Below are 23,600 nucleotides of genomic sequence, written 5' to 3'. Positions count from 1 at the left end.
CACACACACACACACACACACACACACACAGGTGATCAAACAACCGTACACATACAGCAGGGACTCTCAAACTGCAAAACCACACACTGACCCTTTAAACTCAATGCTCTCCGCTCTTTACTCTCTCTTTCCTTCCCTCCCTACCTCCCTCCCTCCCTCTCTCTAGCCGCAGGTAGACTAAGCACATTAAAAGCTCATTTAGGCAGAGGAGAGTCATTATTAACAGAGAGCAGGCAAGCCATGCTGAGATAGCCTGGGTCAAGCCTAGCACTCAATCACTGCACTGAGAGAGACAGGAAAGGTGGGAGGGAAGGGGAGGGGAGGGGGGAGTAGAGAGAGGGAGGGAGGGGATAGGGAGGGATAAGGGAGAGGGGAGAGAGAGAGGGAGGGAAGGGATAGGGAGGGATAAGGGAGAGGGGAGAGGGGAGAGAGGGAGGGAGGGAGTGGGAAAGGGAAAGAAAGAGTAGTACATGGCCAAGAGATGTACACAGCTCAGTGATGTAGAGAAGGAGATGTACACAGCTCAGTGATGTAGAGAAGGAGATGTACACAGCTCAGTGATCCAGAGAAGGAGATGTACACAGCTCAGTGATGTAGAGAAGGAGATGTACACAGCTCAGTGATGTAGAGAAGGAGATGTACACAGCTCAGTGATGTAGAGAAGGAGATGTACACAGCTCAGTGATCCAGAGAAGGAGATGTACACAGCTCAGTGATCCAGAGAAGGAGATGTACACAGCTCAGTGATGTAGAGAAGGAGATGTACACAGCTCAGTGATGTAGAGAAGGAGATGTACACAGCTCAGTGATGTAGAGAAGGAGATGTACAGTGGGGAAAAAAGTATTTAGTCAGCCACCAATTGTGCAAGTTCTCCCACTTAAAAAGATGAGAGAGGCCTGTAATTTTCATCATAGGTACACGTCAACTATGACAGACAAAATGAGAGAAAAAAAATCCAGAAAATCACATTGTAGGATTTTTAATGAATTTATTTGCAAATTATGGTGGAAAATAAGTATTTGGTCAATAACAAAAGTTTCTCAATACTTTGTTATATACCCTTTGTTGGCAATGACACAGGTCAAACGTTTTCTGTAAGTCTTCACAAGGTTTTCACACACTGTTGCTGGTATTTTGGCCCATTCCTCCATGCAGATCTCCTCTAGAGCAGTGATGTTTTGGGGCTGTCGCTGGGCAACACAGACTTTCAACTCCGTCCAAAGATTTTCTATGGGGTTGAGATCTGGAGACTGGCTAGGCCACTCCAGGACCTTGAAATGCTTCTTACGAAGCCACTCCTTCGTTGCCCGGGCGGTGTGTTTGGGATCATTGTCATGCTGAAAGACCCAGCCACGTTTCATCTTCAATGCCCTTGCTGATGGAAGGAGGTTTTCACTCAAAATCTCACGATACATGGCCCCATTCATTCTTTCCTTTACACGGATCAGTTGTCCTGGTCCCTTTGCAGAAAAACAGCCCCAAAGCATGATGTTTCCACCCCCATGCTTCACAGTAGGTATGGTGTTCTTTGGATGCAACTCAGCATTCTTTGTCCTCCAAACACGACGAGTTGAGTTTTGACCAAAATGTTATATTTTGGTTTCATCTGACCATATGACATTCTCCCAATCCTCTTCTGGATCATCCAAATGCGCTCTAGCAAACTTCAGACGGGCCTGGACATGTACTGGCTTAAGCAGGGGGACACGTCTGGCACTGCAGGATTTGAGTCCCTGGCGGCGTAGTGTGTTACTGATGGTAGGCTTTGTTACTACCTAGTGAATGACTCTCTGCAGGTCATTCACTAGGTCCCCCCGTGTGATTCTGGGATTTTTGCTCACCGTTCTTGTGATCATTTTGACCCCACGGGGTGAGATCTTGCGTGGAGCCCCAGATCAAGGGAGATTATCAGTGGTCTTGTATGTCTTCCATTTCCTAAAAATTGCTCCCACAGTTGATTTCTTCAAACCAAGCTGCTTACCTATTGCAGATTCAGTCTTCCCAGCCTGGTGCAGGTCTACAATTTTGTTTCTGGTGTCCTTTGACAGCTCTTTGGTCTTGGCCATAGTGGAGTTTGGAGTGTGACTGTTTGAGGTTGTGGACAGGTGTCTTTTATACTGATAACAAGTTCAAACAGGTGCCATTAATACAGGTAACGAGTGGAGGACAGAGGAGCCTCTTAAATAAGAAGTTACAGGTCTGTGAGTGCCAGAAATCTTGCTTGTTTGTAGGTGACCAAATACTTATTTTCCACCATAATTTGCAAATTAATTCATAAAAAGATTTTCTGGATTTTTTCTCCTCAATTTGTCTGTCATAGTTGACGTGTACCTATGATGAAAATTACAGGCCTCTCTCATCTTTTTAAGTGGGAGAACTTGCACAATTGGTGGCTGACTAAATAATTTTTTCCCCCACTGTACACAGCTCAGTGATCCAGAGAAGGAGATGTACACAGCTCAGTGAGCCAGAGAAGGAGATGTACACAGCTCAGTGATACTCAAACATATTGTGGTTACAATATAACCCACCTGTCTGGTGATATATGAAATAGTAAGTAAGTTAGCCTTGTCCAAGCCAGAACGGCCCATAGGGCAGGGGTTATCTCCTGTTTCTGCAGTGTGAGGCAGCTTGATGTACAAGTACACCCCCTGGACAGGACGCTAGTCTATCGCTGGGCCATGAAATAGACAGAGCCAATATTTCTTAAAATGAGGTGAGAGGGTGACAAGCTGAGAGGGTGAGAAGGTGAGAGAGGGTGAGGACATGAGAGAGGGTGAGGAGGTGAGAGGGTGAGAAGGTGAGAGAGGGTGAGGAGGTGAGAGAGGGTGAGGAGCTGAGAGAGGGTGAGAAGGTGAGAGGGTGAGAGAGGGTGAGGAGGTGAGAGAGGGTGAGGAGGTGAGAGAGGGTGAGAAGGTGAGAGGGTGAGAGATGGTGAAGGGGGTGAGAGAGGGTGAGGAGGTGAGGGGGTGAGAGAGGGTGTGGAGGTGAGAGAAGTTGAGAAGTTGAGAGAAGGTGAGAGAAGGTGAGAAGGTGAGAGGTTGAGAGAGGATGAGGGGTGAGAGATGGTGAGGTGAGAAAGAGTGAGGAGGTGAGAGAGGGTGAGGAGGTGAGAGAGGGTGAGGGGGTGAGAGAGGGTGAGAAGGTGAGAGGTTAAGAAGGTGAGAGGGTGAGGAGGTGAGAGAGGGGGAGGAGGTGAGAGAGGGGGCGAATGTGAGAGAGGGTGAGAAGGTGAGGGGGTGAGAGAGAGTGAGGAGGTGAGAGAGGTGAGAGAGGGTAAGAGCGGGTGAGGAGGTGAGAGAGGGTGAGGAGGTGAGAGAGGGTGTGGAGCTGAGACAGGTTGAGGAGGTGAGAGGGGGTGAGAAGGTGAGCGAGGGTGAGAAGGTGAGAGAGGGTGAGAAGGTGACAGTGTGAGAGAGGGTGAGACAGGGTGAGAGAAGGTGAGGAGGTGAGAGAGGATGAGAATGTAAGAGAAGGTGAGAAGGTGAGATATTGGGAAAGGATGAGGAGGTAAGAGAGGGTGAGGAGATGAGAGAGGGTGAGAAGGTGAGAGAGGGTGAGAAGGTGAGAGAGGGTGAGAAGGTGAGAGAGGGGGAGGAGGTGAGAGGGTGAGAAGGTGAGAGAGGGTGAGAAGGTGAGAGAGGATGAGAAGGTGAGAGAGGGTGAGAAAGTGAGAGAGGGTGAGAAGGTGAGAGAGGGTGAGAAGATGAGAGAGGGTGAGAAGGTGAGAGGGGTGAGAGAAGGTGAGAGAGGGTGAGGAGATGAGAGTGGGTGAGAAGGTGAGAGAGGGTGAGAAGGTGAGAGAGGGTGAGAAGGTGAGAGAGGGGGGAGGTGAGAGGGTGAGAAGGTGAGAGAGGGTGAGAAGGTGAGAGAGGGTGAGAAGGTGAGAGAGGGTGAGAAGGTGAGAGAGGGGGAGGAGGTGAGAGGGTGAGAAGGTGAGAGGGTGAGAGAAGGTGAGAGAGGGTGAGAAGTTGAGAGGGTGAGGAGGAGAGAGAGGGTTCTCAGGTATTCTCAGGTTCTCCTATCACTGTGTTACTGTATCAGCCAAGAGCAAAATAACAAAATTACCCAGCAAGCAATTTTCAAGGCCAGACCACTTCAACCCTGTTTGCTTGTGAGCGTGTGTCTGTGTGTGTGTGTGTGTGTATGTTTGTCTGTGTGTGTGTGCTCGTGCTGGATGTATTTTGCCTATGAAAAACGGGCCTCGGAGTGAGAAAAAGTAAAATGTAAAACTCTGGTTAGAGGAGACAATGGTGTTTAACATTTTCTAATCTTCACCCACCAATTCTAAACACACACACACACACACACACACACACACACACACACACACACACACACACACACACACACACACAGCCTGAAGTACTAATCTTTATTAAATTCTAAAAACTGTGTTTACTCTCTATAATCTTCGCTTTTGTTTATTCATTTGTGTGTGTGTGTGTTTGTGTCTGTCTCTGTATGCCTGTGTGTGTGTACACGCGCACTTGAGTGTGTGTGTGTGTGTGTCTGTATGTGTGTGTGTCTAATTGAATAGAAATGGACAGCCATCCCTGGCTGGCGGGCAGTGGAAACAGCCATGATAAATCAGCAGCCAGCTGAAAAGCTACTTCATTTTTCATTTCACGAGTCCCAGCCAACATTATAAACTATCTAGCATGGTAATAAGGTGATGTTCCAATTACTGGGGGGGATCTAAATCAGAGCCCTCTTCCTCCTCCTCTTCTCTCTCTCTCTCTTTCACTGGTTGGTTAGGAACCCTGGCTCAGAGTCAGATTGGGAGGGTAATGGAGGAGACCAGTCCTGGAACAAGCAGCTACATCTAGGGGGTGGAAAGGACTGGTGGTAGGCCAAATCACTACTACAATCTCTCGGTGTCCTTCTCTGTGTTTCTGTCTGTCTGTCTGTCTGTCTGTCTGTCTGTCTGTCTGTCTGTCTGTCTGTCTGTCTGTCTGTCTGTCTGTCTGTCTGTCTGTCTGTCTGTTTCTGTCTCTGTCTCTGCCTGTCTCTCTCTCTCTGCCTCTGCCTGTCTGTCTGTCTGTCTGTCTGTCTGTCTGTCTGTCTGTCTGTCTCGCTCTCTCTCAATTCAATTTCAATTCAATTTAAGGGCTTTATTGGCATGGGAAACATATGTTAACATTGCCAAAGCAAGTGAAGTAGATAGTAAACAAAAGTGAAATAAACAATAAATATTAACAGTAAACATTACACTCAGAAGATCAAAAAGAATAAAGACATTTCAAATGTCATATTATGTATATATACACTGCTGTAACAATGTGCAAATAGTTAAAGTACAAATGGGAAAATAAATAAACATAAATATGGGTTGTATTTAAAATGCTGTTTGTTCTTCACTGGTTGCCCGTTTCTTGCGGCAACAGGTCACAAATATTGCTGCTGTGATGGCACACCGTGGTATTTCACCCAGTAGATAAGAGAGTTTATCAAAATTGGGTTTGTTTACGAATTCTTTGTGGATCTCTGTAATCTGAGGGAAATATGTGTGGCAGGAGGTTAGGAAGTGTAGCTCAGTTCCCACCTCATTTTGTGGGCATTGTGCACATAGCCTGTCTTCTCTTGAGAGCCAGATCTGCCTACGGCGGCCTTTCTCAATAGCAAGGCTATGCTCACTGAGTCTGTACATAGTCAAAGCTTTCCTTTCGTTTGGGTCAGTCACAGTGGTCAGGTATTCTGCCACTGTGTACTCTCTGTTTAGGGCCAAATAGCATTCTAGTTTGCTCAGTTTTTTTGTTAATTCTTTCCAATGTGTCAAGTAATTCTCTTTTTGTTTTCTCATGATTTGGTTGGGTCTAATTGTGTTGTTGTCCTGGGGCTCTGTGGGGTCTGTTTGTGTTTGTGAACAGAGTCCCAGGACCAGCTTACTTTGGGGACTCTTCTCCAAGTTCAGGTTTGGGAATCGCTTCCTTTTAAGTGGTTATAGAATTTAACGGCTCTTTTCTGGATTTGATAATTAGAGGGTATCGGCCTAATTCTGCTCTGCACGCATTATTTGGTGTTTTTCGTTGTACACTGAGGATATTTTTGCAGAATTCTGCATGCAGAGTCTCAATTTGGTGTTTGTCCCATTTTGTGAATTCTTGGTTGGTGAGCGGACCCCAGACCTCACATCCATGAAGGGCAAAGGGTTCTATAACTGATTCAAGTATTTTTAGCCAGATCCTAATTGGCATGTCGAATCTTATGTTCCTTTTGATGGCATAGAAGGCCCTTCTTGCCTTGTCTCTCAGATCGTTCACAGCTTTGTGGAAGTTACCTGCGGCACTGATGTTTAGGCCAAGGTATGTATAGTTTTTTTGTGTGCTCTAGGGCAACGGTGTCTAGATGGAATTTGTATTTGTGGTCCTGGCAACTGGACCTTTTTTGGAACACCATTATTTTTGACTTACTGAGATTTACTCAGGGCACAGGTCTGACAGAATCTGTGCAGAAGATCTAGGTGCTGCTGTAGGCCCTCGTTGGTTGGTGACAGAAGCACCAGATCATCAGCAAACAGTAGACATTTGACTTCAGATTCTAGTAGGGTGAGGCCGGGTGCTGCAGACTGTTCTAGTGCCATCGCCAATTCGTTGATATATATATATATGGGCCCCATGTAGCTCAGTTGGTAGAGCATGGCGCTTGCAGGGTTGTGGGCTCGATTCCCACGGGGGGCCAGTATGAAAAAAAAATAATTATGCACTCACTAACTATAAGTCGCTTTGGATAAGAGCATCTGCTAAATGACTAAAATGTCAAATGTAAATATATGTTGAAGAGGGTGGGGCTTAAACTGCATCCCTTTCTCACCCCACGGCCCTGTGGAAAATAATGTGTGTGTTTTTTGCCAATTTTAACTGCACACTTGTTGTTTGTTGTTTATAATGTCATATGTTTTTCCCCCAACACCACTTTCCATAAATTTGTAGAGCAGACACTCATGCCAAATTGAGTCAAAAGCTTTTTTGAAATCAACAAAGCATGAGAAGACTTTGTCTTTGTTTTGTTTTGTTTGTTTGTCAATTAAGGTGTGCACGGTGAATACGTGGTCTGTCGTACGGTAATTTGCTAAAAAGCCAATTTGACATTTGCTCCGTACATTGTTTTCACTGAGAAAATGAACTAGTCTGTTATTCATGATAATGCAGAGGATTTTCCCAAGGTTGCTGTTAATGCGTATCCCACGGTAGTTATTGGGGTCAAATTTGTCTCCACTTTTGTGGATTGGGGTGATCAGTCCTTGTTTCCAAATATTGGGGAAGATGCCAGAGCTAAGGATGATGTTAAAGAGTTTAAGTATAGGCAATTGGAATTTGTGGTCTGTATATTTTATCATTTCATTGAGGATACCATCAACACCACAGGCCTTTTTGGGTTGGAGTGTTTGTATTTTGTTCTGAAGTTCATTCAATATAATTGGAGAATCCAGTGGGTTCTGGAAGTCTTTAATAGTTGATTCTAAGATTTGTATTTGATCATGTATATTTTTTTGCTGTTTGTTCTTTGTTATAGGCCCAAAAAGATTGGAGAAGTGGTTTACACATACATCTTCATTTTGAATAGATAGCTCTTCGTGTTGTTGTTTGTTTAGTGTTTAGTGATACACCATAGTGAAGCCATAGGCTCAGGTTTTCTGGATTTCTATGCATTCTTCATCAAACCATTTGTCATTGTTGTTACTTTTCTTCGGTTTTCTGTTAGAGATTTTTAGATTTGATAGGGAAGCTGAGAGGTCAAATATGCTGTTTAGGTTTTCTACTGCCAAGTTTACACCTTCACTATTACAGTGGAACTTTTTGTCCAGGAAGTTGTCTAAAAGGGATTGAATTTGTTGTTGCCTAATTGTTTTTTGGTAGGTTTTGACACTACTTTCCTTCCATCTATAGCATGTCTTAATATTATTTAGTTCCTTCGGCTTTGATGCCTCATGATTGAGTATTGCTCTGTTCATGTAGACTGTGATTTTGCTGTGGTCTGATAGGGGTGTCAGTGGGCTGACTGTGAACGCTCTGAGAGACTCTGGGTTGAGGTCAGTGATAAAGTAGTCTACAGTCGTGGTCAAAAGTTATGAGAATGACACAAGTATTGGTCTTCACAAAGTTTGGTGCTTCAGTGTTTTTAGATATTTTTGTCAGATGTTACTATGGTATTCTGAAGTATAATTACAAGCATTCCATAAGTGTCAAAGGCTTTTATTGACAATTACATTAAGTTTATGCAAAGAGTCAATATTTGCACTGTTGACCCTTCTTTTTCAAGACCTCTGCAATCCGCCCTGGCATGCTGTCAATTAACTTCTGGGCCACATCCTGACTGATGGCAGCCCATTCTTGCATAATCAATGCTTGGAGTTTGTCAGAATTTGTGGGTTTTTGTTTGTCCACCCACCTCTTGAGGATTGACCACAAGTTCTCAATGGGATTAAGGTCTGGGGAGTTTCCTGGCCATGGACACAACATTTCAATGTTTTGTTCCCCGAGCCACTTAGTTATCACTTTTGCCTTATGGCAAGGTGCTCCATCATGCTGGAAAAGGCATTGTTCATCACCAAACTGTTCTTGGATGGTTGGGAGAAGTTGCTCTCGGAGGATGTGTTGGTACCATTCTTTATTCATGGCTGTATTCTTAGGCAAAATTGTGAGTGAGCCCACTCCCTTGGCTGAGAAGCAACCCCACACATGAATGGTCTCAGGATGCTTTACTGTTGGCATGACACAGGACCGATGGTAGCGCTCATCTTTTCTTCTCTGGACAAGCTTTTTTCTGGATGCCCCAAACAATCGGAAAGGGGATTCATCAGAGAAAATGACTTTACCCCAGTCCTCAGCAGTCCAATCCCTGTACCTTTTGCAGAATATCAGTCTGTCCCTGGTGTTTTTCCTGGAGAGAAGTGGCTTCATCGCTGCCCTTCTTGACACCAGGCCATCCTCCAAAAGTATTTGCCTCACTGTGCGTGCAGATGCACTCACACCTGCCTGCTGCCATTCCTGAGCAAGCTCTGCACTGGTGGTGCCCCGATCAGGGACTGGCATACCTGGCGCTGACGAAGATGGCGTCCTCTCGACTAGCTCTTAGGAAACTTTGCAGTATTTTGTTTTTTTAATGTATTATTTTTTACATTATTAGCTCAGAAAGTGTTTTGCATCATTACATACAGCCGGGAAAAACTATTGGATATCAGAACGGCCTTACGACCAGGAATATGACTTTCCAGAAGCAGATCCTTTGTTTGCTCTCCGCAGGACAACTGAACTGATTCCAGCGGCGGAGGAGAGGCACTCGGAGCGGCCTGCTGGTTCGACTTAGGAGGCGCGCACACCACCCACCGCTTCCAAGTATTCTACTCGCTAATGTTCAGTCTTTGGTTAACAAGCTCGACGAACTACGGGCAAGGATTTCCTTCCAGAGAGACATCAAGGCCTGTAACATCCTCTGTTTCACGGAAACGTGGCTCTCTTGGGATATTCTGTCGGAATCGGTCCAGCCAGATGGGTTATCAGTTCATCGCGCAGACAGGAATAAATATCTCTCCCGGAAGCAGAAGGGCGGAGGTGTGTGTTTCATGATTAACAACTCATGGTGTAATTGTAGTAACATAGAGGGACTCAAGTCCTTCTGTTCACCCGACCTAGAATATCTCACAATCAAATGCCGACCGTATTATCTCCCAAGAGTATTTTCTTTGGTTTAAGTCATGGCCGTGTATATCCCCCCTCAAGCCGATACCACGACGGCCCTCAAAGAACTTCACTGGACCTTATGCAAACTGGAAACCACATATCCTGAGGCTGCATTTATTGTAGCCGGGGATTTTAACAAAGCAAATTTGAGGACTAGGCTGCCGAAGTTCTATCAACATCCTCGACCATTGCTATTCGAACTTCCGGGATGGTTATAAGGCCCTCCCCCGCCCTCCTTTCGGCAAATCTGACCACGACTCCATTTTGCTTCTCCCTTGCTATACAGAAACTCAAACAGGAAGTACCCGTGCTAAGAACTATTCAACGCTGGTCTGACCAATCGGAATCCACGCTTCAAGATTGTTTTGATCACGCGAACTGGGATCTGTTCCAGGTAGTTTCCGGAAATAATTTAAACGAATACACTGAAACAGTGACTGAGTTTATCAGGAAGTGTATAGGTGATGTTGTGCTCACTGTGACTATTAAAACCTACCCTAACCAGAAACCGTGGATAGATGGCAGCATTCGTGCAAATCTGTTAGTGCGAACCACCGCATTCAACCATGGCAAGGTGACTGGGAATATGGCAGAATATAAACATTGTAACTACTCACTCCACAAGGCAATTAAACTGGCAAAACATCAGTATAGAGACAAAGTGGAGTCGCAATTCAATGGCTCAAACACGAGACGTACAGTGGGGAAAAAAAGTATTTAGTCAGCCACCAATTGTGCAAGTTCTCCCACTTAAAAAGATGAGAGAGGCCTGTAATTTTCATCATTGGTACACGTCAACTATGACAGACAAAATGAGGGAAAAAAATCCAGAAAATCACGTTGTAGGATTTTTAATGAATTTATTTGCAAATTATGGTCAATTTGGTCAATAACAAAAGTTTCTCAATACTTTGTTATATACCCTTTGTTGGCAATGACACAGGTCAAACGTTTTCTGTAAGTCTTCACAAGGATTTCACACACTGTTTCTGGTATTTTGGCCCATTCCTCCATGCAGATCTCCTCTAGAGCAATGATGTTTTGGGGCTGTCGCTGGGCAACACGGACTTTCAACTCCCTCCAAAGATTTTCTATGGGGTTGAGATCTGGAGACTGGCTAGGCCACTCCAGGACCTTGAAATGCTTCTTACGAAGCCACTCCTTCGTTGCCCGGGCGGTGTGTTTGGGATCATTGTCATGCTGAAAGACCCAGCCACGTTTCATCTTCAATGCCCTTGCTGATGAAAGGAGGTTTTCACTCAAAATCTCACGATACATGGCCCCATTCATTCTTTCCTTTACACGGATTAGTCGTCCTGGTCCCTTTGCAGAAAAACAGCCCCAAAGCATGATGTTTCCACCCCCATGCTTCACAGTAGGTATGGTGTTCTTTGGATGCAACTCAGCATTCTTTGTCCTCCAGACACGACGAGTTGAGTTTTTACCAAAAAGTTCTATTTTGGTTTCATCTGACCATATGACATTTTCCCAATCCTCTTCTGGATCATCCAAATGCACTCTAGCAAACTTCAGACGGGCCTGGACATGTACTGGCTTAAGCAGGGGGACACGTCTGGCACTGCAGGATTTGAGTCCCTGGCGGCGTAGTGTGTTACTGATGGTAGGCTTTGTTACTTTGGTCCCAGCTCTCTGCAGGTCATTCACTAGGTCTCCCCGTGTGGTTCTGGGATTTTTGCTCACCGTTCTTGTGATCATTTTGACCCCACGGGGTGAGATCTTGCGTGGAGCCCCAGATCAAGGGAGATTATCAGTGGTCTTGTATGTCTTCCATTTCCTAAACATTGCTCCCACAGTTGATTTCTTCAAACCAAGCTGCTTACCTATTGCAGATTCAGTCTTCCCAGCCTGGTGCAGGTCTACAATTTTGTTTCTGGTGTCCTTTGACAGCTCTTTGGTCTTGGCCATAGTGGAGTTTGGAGTGTGACTGTTTGAGGTTGTGGACAGGTGTCTTTTATACTGATAACAAGTTCAAACAGGTGCCATTAATACAGGTAACGAGTGGAGGACAGAGGAGCCTCTTAAAGAAGAAGTTACAGGTCTGTGAGATCCAGAAATCTTGCTTGTTTGTAGGTGAGCAAATACTTATTTTCCACCATAATTTGCAAATAAATTCATAAAAAATCCTACAATGTGATCTTCTGGAAAAAAAATTCTCAATATGTCTGTCATAGTTGACGTGTACCTATGATGAAAATTACAGGCCTCTCTCATCTTTTTAAGTGGGAGAACTTGCACAATTGGTGGCTGACTAAATACTATTTTCCCCACTGTATGTGGCAGGGTCTGCAGACAATCACGGACTACAAAAGGAAAACCAGCCACGTCGCCGACACCGACGTCTCGCTTCCAGACCAGCTAAACACCTTCTTCGGCCCACTTTGAGGATAACACAGTGCCACTAACGAGGCCCACTACCAAGGACTATGGCCTCTCCTTCTCCATGGCCGACGTGATTGAGACATTAAAGCATGTTAACCCCCGCAGGGCTGCCGGCCCAGACGGCATCCCTAGCCGCGTACTCAGACCATGCACTGACCAGCTGGCTGGTGTGTTTACGGACATATTCAATCTCTCCCTTTCCCAGTCTGCTGTTCCCACATGCTTCAAGATGGCCACCATTGTTCCTGTACCCAAGAAAGCAAAGGTAACTGAACTAAATGATTATCGCCCTGTAGCACTCACCTCTGTCATCATGAAGTGATTTGAGAGACTAGTCAAGGATCATATCACCTCTACTTTACCTGTCACCCTAGACCCACTCCAATTTGCATACTGCCCCAATAGATCCACAGACGATGCAATTGCCATCACACTGCACACTGCCCTATCCCATCTGGACAAGAGGAATACCTATGTAAGAATCCTGTTCATTGACTATAGCTCAGCATTCAACATCATAGTACCCTCCAAGCTCATCATTAAGTTCGAGGCCCTGGGTCTGAACCCCGCCCTGTGCAACTGGGTTCTGGACTTCCTGACGGGCCGCCCCCAGGTGGTGAAGGTAGGAAACAACATCTCCACTTCGCTGATCCTCAACACTGGGGGGGCCCACAAGGGTGCGTTCTCAGCCCCCTCCTGTACTCCCTGTTCACCCATGACTGCGTGGCCAAGCACGCCTCCAACTCAATCATCAAGTTTGCAGACGACACAACAGTCGTAGGCTTGATTACAAACAATGACGAGACCGCCTACAGGGAGGAGGTGAGGGCTCTGGGAGTGTCGTGCGAGGAAAATAACCTCTCACTCAACATTAACAAAACAAAGGAGATGATCGTGGACTTCAGGAAACAGCAGAGGGTGCACCCCCCTATCCACATCGACGGGACCACTGTGGAGAAGGTGGAAAGCTTCAAGTTCCTTGGCGTACACATCACCGACAAACTGAAATGGTCCACCCACGCAGACAGTGTGGTGAAGAAGGCGCAACAGAGCCTCTTCAACCTCAGGAGGCTGAAGAAATTCGGCTTAGCACCTAAAACCCTCACAAACGTTTATAGATGCACAATTGAGAGCATCCTGTCGGGCTGTATCACCGCCTGGTACGGCAACTGCACTGCCCACAACCGCAGGGCTCTCCAGAGGGTGGTGTGGTCTGCCGAACGCATTACCGGGGGCAAACTAACCACCCTCCAAGACACATACAGCACCCAATGTCACAGGAAGGCCAAAAAGATCATCAAGGACATCAACCACCCGAGCTACTGCTTGTTCACCCCGCTATCATTCAGAAGGCGAGGTCAGTACAGGTGCATCAAAGCTGGGACCGAGAGAATGAAAAACAGCTTCTATCTCAAGGCCATCAGACTGTTAAATAGCCATCACTAGCACATTAGAGGCTGCTGCTGCCCATTGAAATCACTGGCCACTTTAAGAAATGGAACACTAGTCACTTTAATAATGTTTACATATCTTGCACTACTCATCTCATATGTATATACTGCATTCTATTCTATAATATTCTACTGTATCTTAGTCCATGCCGCTCTGTCATTGCTTGTCCATATATGTATATATTCTTAAATCCCATTCCTTACTAGTTTTGTGTGTATTGGGTGTATATGTTGTGAAATTGTTAGATATTACTTGTTAGATATTACTGCACTGTCGGAGCTAGAAGCACAAGCATTTCGCTACACCTGCTATAACATCTGCTAAACACGTGTATGTGACAAATATATTTTGATTTGATTTGATTTGATCCTGCAGCTGAATCAACTTTAGGAGATGGTCCTGGCGCTTGCTGGACTTTCTTGGGTGCCCTGAAGCCTTCTTCACAACAATTGAACCTCTCTCCTTGAAGTTCTTGATGCTCCGATAAATGGTTGATTTAGGTGCAATCTTACTAGCAGCAATATCCTTGCCTGTGAAGCCCTTTTTGTGCAAAGCAATGATGACGGCACGTGTTTCCTTGCAGGTAACCATGGTTAACAGAGGAAGAACAATGATTTCAAGCACCACCCTCCTTTTAAATCTTCCAGTCTGTTATTCTAACTCAATCAGCATGACAGAGTGATCTCCAGCCTTGTCCTCGTCAACACTCTCACCTGTGTTAACGAGAGAATCACTGACATGATGTCAGCTGGTCCTTTTGTGGCAGGGCTGAAATGCAGTGGAAATGTTTTTTTGGAATTAAGTTCATTTTCATGGCAAAGAGGGACTTTGCAATTAATTGCAATTCATCTGATCACTCTTCATAACATTGCAAATTGCCATCATAAAAACTGAGGCAGCAGGCTTTGTGAAAATAAAATATTTTTGTCATTCTCAAAACGTTTGTACGTTACTTCTGCCAAGAGATGAGCTATAAGTGCACCTACCAGAGGAGTCCCCTCGAAGCCTACCATTGACTATGTACATACCCAGCGTGCGACAGAGCTGCAGGAGTTGTGACCCGTTTTTGTTGGTTATGTTGTCGTAGTTGTGCCTAGGGGGGCATATGGGGGAGGGAATGCTGTCACCTCCAGGTAGGTGTTTGTCCCCCTGTGTGCTGAGGGTGTCAGGTACATGTCCCTGTGTCTTTCTCTCTCTCTCTCTCTCTCTCTCTCTCTCTCTCTCTCTCTCTCTCTCTCTCTCTCTCTCGCTGTCTGTCTGTCTGTCTGTCTGTCTGTCTCTCTGTCTGTCTGTCTGTCACTGTCTCTGTCTCTGTCTCTGTCTGTATCTTTCTCTGTCTCTCTGTCTCTCTGTCTGTCTGTCTGTCTGTCTGTCTCTGTCTGTCTCTCTCTCTGTCTGTCTCATCCTCTGTCTGAGTCTGTCTGTCTGTCTGTCTCTGTCTGTCTCTCTTTCAACAGAATACCAAGCATATTGATCCATTAATTGTCTGTTGATTTGATTATGTCTACTGATGTGTTTAATTGACAGGTTTGAGTGATATAAACTAATAGACTGATAAGTGAATAGTCAGAGGTATAGATGAAGAGATTGATTTCTTTGTCCCTGTCCTCTCCTTGGCTCGTCAGTATGCAATATCTGTCCTCTTCCTCTCAGATCCTCAGATGGAGGGACAGACACAGTCTTGTCCAGAATAACAAACAACTGACGGACAGACAGACAGACTGACGGACAGACAGACAGAGAGACAGGCAGACAGTAATTTCCCCATTACCCCCGCCACCCCATCTCTCCCACCTCTACCACCTCTCCCACCTCTCTCTACTCCTCCATCCATCTCTCCATCCCTCTCTCCCCTTACACCCCTCTCTCTCACCTCTTTCTCCCCCTCCACCCCTCTCTCCCATCCCTCTCTCCCCCTCCAACTCTCTCTCCCCCTCCACCCCACTCTCCCAAAAACGGTCTCGGCAGACACTCACTGGCAATCAAACCAACCCATGCCCCAAAATTCACCACCCCACCCAACCGTTTCCATAGTAACTAATCGTTGCATTCGGGACGGGTGCAGAGCAGTAATCAAAGATGACTATGGGCAGATCAGACAGTATGTGCTGTTAGTTCCAGCTGTGTGAGTTTGGGGGTAAATTACTCATGTATAGAAAAAAGTACACATAGCTATAAGTGCACCTACCAGAGGAGTCCCCTCGAAGCCTACCATTGACTATGTACATACCCAGCGTGCGACAGAGCTGCAGGAGTTGTGACCCGTTTTTGTTGTCTCATACAGACATAAACATACACGTTTATACACATACTGTACACATGCACACATATGTAGAAACAGTATGAACAAGTGTGAAAATGTATCCACTCACTACTGTAAATCACTCTGGATTAGAGCGTAAATGTAAATGTCCTTTTCCCTGCCTCTCTCTGAGTAGAAGAGCTCTCTGTTCTCTACCTCAGTTAATAATGTTTATCTTTATAAATCATATTGGTTTATTTATTTTTTTTTGTATTTTTTTTTTGTATAAGTGAATAGTCAGAGGTATAGATGAAGAGATTTATATATATTGGTTTATTTACTAAAAACTAAAAGCAATAAAAATGTATGGTCTCCCCCAGCCTTAATCTACTAGATCAGGGGTGTCAAACTCATTTTAGCTCAGGGGCCACATGGAGGAAAATCTATTCCCAAGTGGGCCGGACCGGAAAAATCATGGTATATATAACTTAAAAACAACAACTTCAGATTGTTTTCTTTGTTTTAATACGATCAACATACAACATAAAGTTGGAGCCTGAGGACAGTGTGTCCAAAATAGTACAAGCACAACATCACTATTAATCATAAAACACGTCAAGTTTATTGGAAAATTCTAAAGAAAAAGAACACACAAACACACAATGCCTCAGTGATTAACAGAACTGTTTCACAGATCACAGAACTATATCAGGGTGTCATTTCTCAGGCAGAAATGTAGATAAAAATAATGAAATCCTGTTCCCCAAACAAGTGCAAGAACCACAGAGTCAAGAATAGGTTAAATATACAAATAAAATAAAAACAATTAAAAACAATAGCACATCAACATAAAAACATATAAACATAAAGCTGGAGCCTGAGGACAGTGTCCAAAAGCACAACATCACTATTAATCATAAAACACCTCAAGTTATTTGAAAGTTCTGAGGACAAACAACACACAAACACACAATGCCTCAGTGATTAACAGAACTGTTTCACAGATCACATAACTATATCAGGGTGTCATTTCTCAGGCAGAAATGTAGATAAAAATAATGAAATCCTGTTCCCCAAACAAGTGCAAGAACCACAGAGTCAAGAATAGGTTAAATATACAAAAAAAATAAAAATCAATTAAAAACAATAGCACATCAACATAAAAACATATAAACATAAAGCTGGAGCCTGAGGACAGTGTCCAAAAGCACAACATCACTATTAATCATAAAACACCTCAAGTTATTTGAAAGTTCTGAGGACAAAGAACACACAAACACACAATGCCTCAGTGATCACAGAAGTATATCACAGATCACAGAACTATATCAGGGTGTCATTTCTCAGGCAGAAATGTAGATAAAAATAATGAAATCCTGTTCCCCAAACAAGTGCAAGAACCACAGAGTCAAGAATAGGTTAAATATACAAATAAAATAAAATCAATTAAAAACAATAGCACATCAACATAAAAACATATAAACATAAATCTGAAAGCGTTGCTCAAACTCCCGTAACAGTCCCATTATTTTATCTTTGAACCGCTTCATGTCTGCCACATGTTGGGTCGCTCACACATTTTTCAGACAGGGGAAGTGAGCTGCATCACCACCGGCAAGTTGCGTCTCCCACAATGACAGCTTCAACTTGAAAGAACATATGCTGTCATAATACTGCGTGACAACTTTGTTGCGCCCTTGCAGCTTTTTGTTCAAGTTATTCAGGTGCTCTGTAACATCCACCATAAATGCAAGGTCCGGCATCCATTCTGCGGAATGAAATTCTAACACTGGTTTGCCCTTTTCTTCCATGAACAGTTCAATTTCTTCTCGTAAATCAAAGAAACGCCTCAGCACAGCACCTCGGCTTAACCATCTTACCTCAGTGTGGTATGGCAGGCCATAGATGTGGTCTTTCTCTCTGAGAAGGCTGTCAAACTGACGGTGATTCAGGCTTCTGGATCGGATGAAATTAACAGTTTGGATGACCACCTTCATGACGTTATCCATCTTTAATGACTTGCAACACAAAGCCTCCTGGTGCAAAATACAGTGAAAAGTCAAAAAATCACGTCCTCCATTTGCAGATTGCACTTTCTCTCTGAACTTTGTCACAACGCCTGCTTTTTTCCCGATCATTGAGGGCGCACCATCTGTAGCCAGGCTGACAGCGCGGGACCAGTCCACTCCGACCCTGTCCAGCGCGCCCGACGAGTGCGGTAAAAATATCAGCTGCTGTTGTTGTATCTGTCATCGGCACCAACTCCACGAACTCCTCGGTGACGGTCAATGTGTCATCAACTCCGCGGATGAAAAAATGGCCAGTTGTGCAACATCTGTAATGTCCGTGCTTTCATCAATTGCAACCGAAAACGCAATAAATGACTTTACTTTTTGCTTCAACTGGCTGTCCAAATCCACTGAAAGATCGGAAATCCTGTCTGCAACTGTGTTTCTTGTCAGGCTGATATTTGCAAAAGCCTGCCGCTTTTCAGGGCACACAATCTCCGCTGCCTTCATCATGCATGTTTTTACAAATTCACCCTCACTAAATGGTTTTGAAGCCACTGCGATTTCATTAGCAATGAGGTAGCTAGCTTTCACTGCAGCGTCACTGATGTCTCGGCTGTGAGTAAACACAGACTGCTGTTTCTTCAGACCCGCCAACAGTTCATTCACCTTCTCTCATCTCCGCTGTCCTTGAAAGTTGTCATATTTGTCGGCATGAAGACTCACATAGTGGCGGCCGAAGGTTATATTCTTTCAGCACTGCAACATGCTCTGAACACACCAAACATACAGCTTTCCCATTCAATTCCGTGATTAAATAGGATGACCATTTTTCTTGGAACACTCTGCACTCTGCGTCCACTTTTCTCTTTTTTGACAGAGACATATTGGGGCAATGAGGGTGCCAAAGCACATAATGTTAAAAGTAGAAGCCGTAATAAATATCGCGGGCAAAACAAAGTAGCTCATTGGCTGCACGTGCTTGACCTACTTGCTCTGCCCCGGTATAAACAGTTTGCTTGCTTAACACAATTGCTATTGCGCCATCCAGTGGACGCAATTGGAACAGCAGTTTATTTTATTGAAAAATTGCAGCGCATTTTTATACTTTACAAATATATATATATATATATTTATTTTTTATCATCTCGCGGGCCGGATTAAACCCGTTTGCGGGCCTGATCCGGCCCGCGGGCCGTACGTTTGACACCCCTGTACTAGATCAATTCTCTCTGACAAATTTGCTGTCTAAAACTAGGATGTGTAGTTGATGATTGGTCTGGGTATTAACCGTAGGGTCAGAGGGCAGAGAGATGGATGGTTGGACGTTTGTCATAACGTCACTTACTCTAAAGACATCTTTTTGATTTAGTTAGTATTTTTGTTGCAACCACCAGTTTTATTATTTTATTTTGTAAATATTGTTTGTTTCGCCAGCATTCATCCTCACTTTCAAATAAAAGCCTCACTCTGGGCAAGAAAAGTCAAGATCTGCTGTTGCCTCCTCACTCTTAAAATCCTACCGCAGGGCCTCCCCTCACAGATGGATAGAGAGATAGAGGAGTTAGCACACAGATTAGATTGAACCCTCTGGCCTGCTTTAGAGAATGAGCAAGAAAACAAATAAACAACAGACTTGTTCTTTTATTGTCTCTGCTTGTCCTGATCTGTCCTTTCTTTCTTCTACCATTCCATCCGGTATGGTTCCTTTTGTCACACCCTGATTTGTTTCACCTGTCTTTGTGCTTGTCTCCACCCCCCCCAGGTGTCGCCCATCTTCCCCATCATCCCCTGTGTATTTATACCTGTGTTCTCTGCTTGTCTGTTGCCAGTTTGTCTTGTCTTGTCAGGTCTTTCCAGCGTGCTTTCCCGTCTTCCTGTTTCTCAAGTTCTGTTTCCTAGTTACCCCGGTTCTGACCATTCTGCCTGCCCTGACCCCGAGCCTGCCTGCCGTTCTGTACCTTACTGACTCTGCCCTGGATTACAGACCTCTGTCTGCCCTTGACCTGTCTTTGGTCAATAAACATCTGTTCTGATACCTTTCTTCTACCATCTGGTATTGATGTGTTCAATCTGTCACTCTGATTGTCTCACGGTATAATAATTTGCGTAAATTGAGCTGTTATTGCTTCTCATTAAAAAAAAAAAATTACAGGGCAACCAGAAACAGATTAGCCCTTGTGACAGACACGTGTGTGTGTGTGTGTGTGTGTGTGTGTGTGTGTGTGTGTGTGTGTGTGTGTGTGTGTGTGTGTGTGTGTGTGTGTGTGTGTGTGTGTGCATATGTCTGTACAGTATTTGCCTGCCAGGCTCCTTAATCCATGGAGCGTATGTCAAATTAATCTAGAGGGAAAAAATTCAATCCGTTCAAACGTTACCCATGGTCAATGGATGCAACCATGTGTCATAAAACCTAGGACAGAGACAACCAGCCCAAGAAACACACACACACATTGCAAAATCACACACACACATACATACACAAATAACATACACACACATACCCCCCCCCCCCTCCCCTCCCCAGCACACAAACACACACATACACACACACACTTCCAACTCTCCCCTGTCACTCAGTGTTTCTCCTGAGTGGTGGGAGGCAGACAGGTAGATTCAATATGTATTGGGAGGCAGTGATAGCAGACCAGAACCCATCAGCTGGTATAAATGTACTCCCCTCCTGCATATTTGACTGCCCTAAACGCTCTCCCACAAACAGGCTCACATCTACAACCCAAGGCCAAATACATCTCAATTAAAATGAGAGTCAGCCTTTATTTAGAGGCTCAGGGTTGAGATGGAATGAATGAATAAATAAATGGATAAACAAGGCATATGAACAGGGAACCTTTGAATTGTGTTAGGAATTGTCACATGGTGATTCATGAATATCACAACTGACCAATGACAGGCTCAGAGGGAAACAGAGGTTAGCTGATGAGCTACATGAACTTTGTGTGCATCCATCCAGCTAACAAACGCAGAGGTCAATTTCTCTCTCTCTCTCTCTCTCTCTCTCTCTCTCTCTCTCTCTCTCTCTCTCTCTCTCTCTCTCTCTCTCTCTCTCTCTCTCTCTCTCTCTCTCTCTCTCTCTCTCTCTCTCTCTCTCTCTCTCTCTCTCTCTCTCTCTCTCTCTCTCTCTCTGTATCTCTCTGCTGCGATGCTATTTGCCAAGCTCTCTCTCTCTCTCTCTCCAGCAACAATTTCCTCCCATCTCTCCCCCTACACTCTACATTCCTATTTCGTCACTCCCTCTCTTCCTCTCAATCTCCCTCCCCCTCCCTCCCTACCCTACCTTCCATATCTCACCCTCCTTTCCTCACTCTCCCTATCTACCACAGGAGGTTGGTGGCACCTTTATTGGGGAGAATGGGCTTGTGGTAATGGCTGGAGTTGAATCAGTGGAATGGTATCAAATACATCAAACACATGGTTTAATGCCATTCCATTTGCTCCGTTCCAGCCATTATTATGAGCCGTCCTCCTCTTAGCAGCCTCCACTGCTCTCTACCCCTCTCTTTCCCCTCCTTCTCCCCACTCTCTTCCCTCTCTGTGTTAATGCAGAGTGACTCTGGGCACAGTGACAGTTGGCCATCGGCCGCAGTGCGTTCGAAGCCCCTGGGGGAATCAGTCACCGCCACTGTGATCAATACGGGAGGAGCGTCCAGGCCATGCCACGCCGCGTTGCCGAGCTCCCCGCTACTCTACACCTATCCCCCTCCCCTTCGCCCCTTCGTCCCTTATGACCCTACCCCCCACCCCCCACCCCCCCACCACCCACTATACCAGGCAGCTACCGACCATGGCTGACTGATGACTCACCCACAGCAACGTCGACAAAAAACAACATCGATAATCATCAACCGCAAACCAGCTAAAGAACACACATACACAACAAAACAAACACACACACATCCCAGACACAACAACATCCGTCACACGGAGACAAAGATGGGCCAGGGAGTGGGGAACGGGGAGGAGAGAGGATGGGGGTGATAAGGGACAAAGGGGAGAGGGGTAGGTGTCTGTCTAACTGCCAACGAGCCACTTCTGCTGCTGGGCTCTCTAACTCTCTCTCTCTCTCTCTCTCTCTCACTCTCTCTCTCTCTCTCTCACTCTCACTCTCACTCTCTCTCTCTCTCACTCTCACTCTCTCTCTCTCTCTCTCTCTCTCTCTCTCTCTCTCTCTCTCTCTCTCTCGCTCTGCTCTCTCTCTCTCTGCTCTCTCTCTGCTCTCTCTCTCTCTCTCTGCTCTCTCTCTGCTCTCTCTCTCTCTCTCTCTCTGCTCTCTCTCTCTCTCGCTCCCTCTCTTTCTCTAACATATTAATTCCGATATCAGTTTAAAAACAAACAGGGAAGCGGGGTGCTGTGACAACGATGCCAAAATGTCAGATGTGTCTGGCTCCGTGGAGATGGTTCGGTAACAGACCACTTATCAGGAGCCAATTAGAGAACAGTAGCACCAGAGGTCTCCATCAATCAGACTGGGTGGTTACTAAGGGAGAGGATTGGCCACTTATCACATCACTACAGGCCAATTAGGCCTTCGTATAGGCTCTGAGTGGAAGGAAGGAGAGGGGGTGAAGTGGGGGTGTAGTGTGTTTGAATGGTGAGGTAGGGTGCTTAAGAGATCCCTTATTCACATAATAGTCAAGGCTGTATGAGCTTACATCAGATCTGATAGTGGGCAGACCTTGATCTAACCAAACAGGCCTAAAGTTGAAACCTTTTACTAGATGAGGCGTGTGATTGGTTGGCTGCTCATATGGTAGTCAACATGGAGGTCAGTCATTGGTCAGTTGCCTAGCATGGAGGGACCTGATTGGTCAGTCTGTCTTACCCTGCTTCTGGAAGAGTTTGCTGCTGACAATCTCTGTCATGGAGGCCACCTTGTGTTTCTGCAGCTTGTCAGGAGGGATACAGGTGTAGAAGTCATACAGCAACCGACTGGAGAGAGGGAAAGAGGGAGAGTGGGAGGAAGAGGGAGAGGGAGGGGGTGTAGAGAGAGGGTAGATGGAGACGGAGAGAGAGAGAGAGATATATTCCCCCTCAGGAGACTGAAATGATTTGGCATGGGTCCTCAGATCCTCAAAAGGTTCTACAGTTGCACCATCGAGAGCGTCCTGACTGGTTGCATCACTGCCTGGTATCGCAACTGCTCGGCCTCCGACCACAAGGCACTACAGAGGGTAGTGCGTACGGCCCAGTACATCACTGGGGCCAAGCTTCGTGCCATCCAGGACCTCTATACCAGGCGGTGTCAGAGGAAGGCCCTAAAAATGGTTAAAGACTCCAGCCACCCTAGTCATAGACTGTTCTCTTTGCTACCACACGGCAAGCGGTACCAGAGCACCGTGTTTGATTGGATTACGGGCTGAGGGTGACACCAAATGGTGTTTTCATTAGTGTCCGTTGTTAGTTTGGCTCATCTGTTTTCATGAGGCCTAGCTAGGCTGTGTCCCAAATGGCACCCTATCCCCTATACAGTGCACTATTTTTGACCAGCGTATATAGGGAATAGGGTGCCATTTGGGACACAGCCTAGCTAGGCCTCATGAAAACTGATGAGCCAAACTAACAACGGACACTAATGAAGACACCAGTTGGTGTCACCCTCAGCCCATAATCCAATCAAATAATAATTAAACGAGCCGGTTACAAAGCCTCGGCCGCTTCGTAGGGAGATTGAGCATGGGGGCTGCCATTCCACATTCCTCCTCCCTCAGTCGGACGTATTAATGTGGCTGAAGCAGCACTTTCATTAGCCAGATGAACAATACAAAACGGAATAATACAGAGAACCGCTTTTC

General features: G+C 45.4%; 1 protein-coding gene across 1 annotated transcript in view; it reads right to left on the bottom strand.

Moving 5' to 3' along the window:
* LOC121532851 (dedicator of cytokinesis protein 2) overlaps positions 1-23,600 on the bottom strand; it is a gene marked incomplete at its 3' end in the record, with an annotated part of 127,502 nt that overhangs the window by 58,879 nt on the left and 45,023 nt on the right. The window contains exon 24 of the mRNA XM_045217975.1: positions 22,631-22,737. Coding sequence (XP_045073910.1) covers positions 22,631-22,737 — 107 coding nt within the window. The remainder of the gene's footprint in view (positions 1-22,630; positions 22,738-23,600) is intronic.

This window comes from Coregonus clupeaformis, unplaced genomic scaffold, assembly GCF_020615455.1.
Source record: "Coregonus clupeaformis isolate EN_2021a unplaced genomic scaffold, ASM2061545v1 scaf1305, whole genome shotgun sequence".
Classification (NCBI taxonomy): domain Eukaryota; kingdom Metazoa; phylum Chordata; class Actinopteri; order Salmoniformes; family Salmonidae; genus Coregonus; species Coregonus clupeaformis.
Note: the sequence above shows the minus strand (reverse complement) of the source record. Positions and strands in the feature narration are given on the sequence as shown.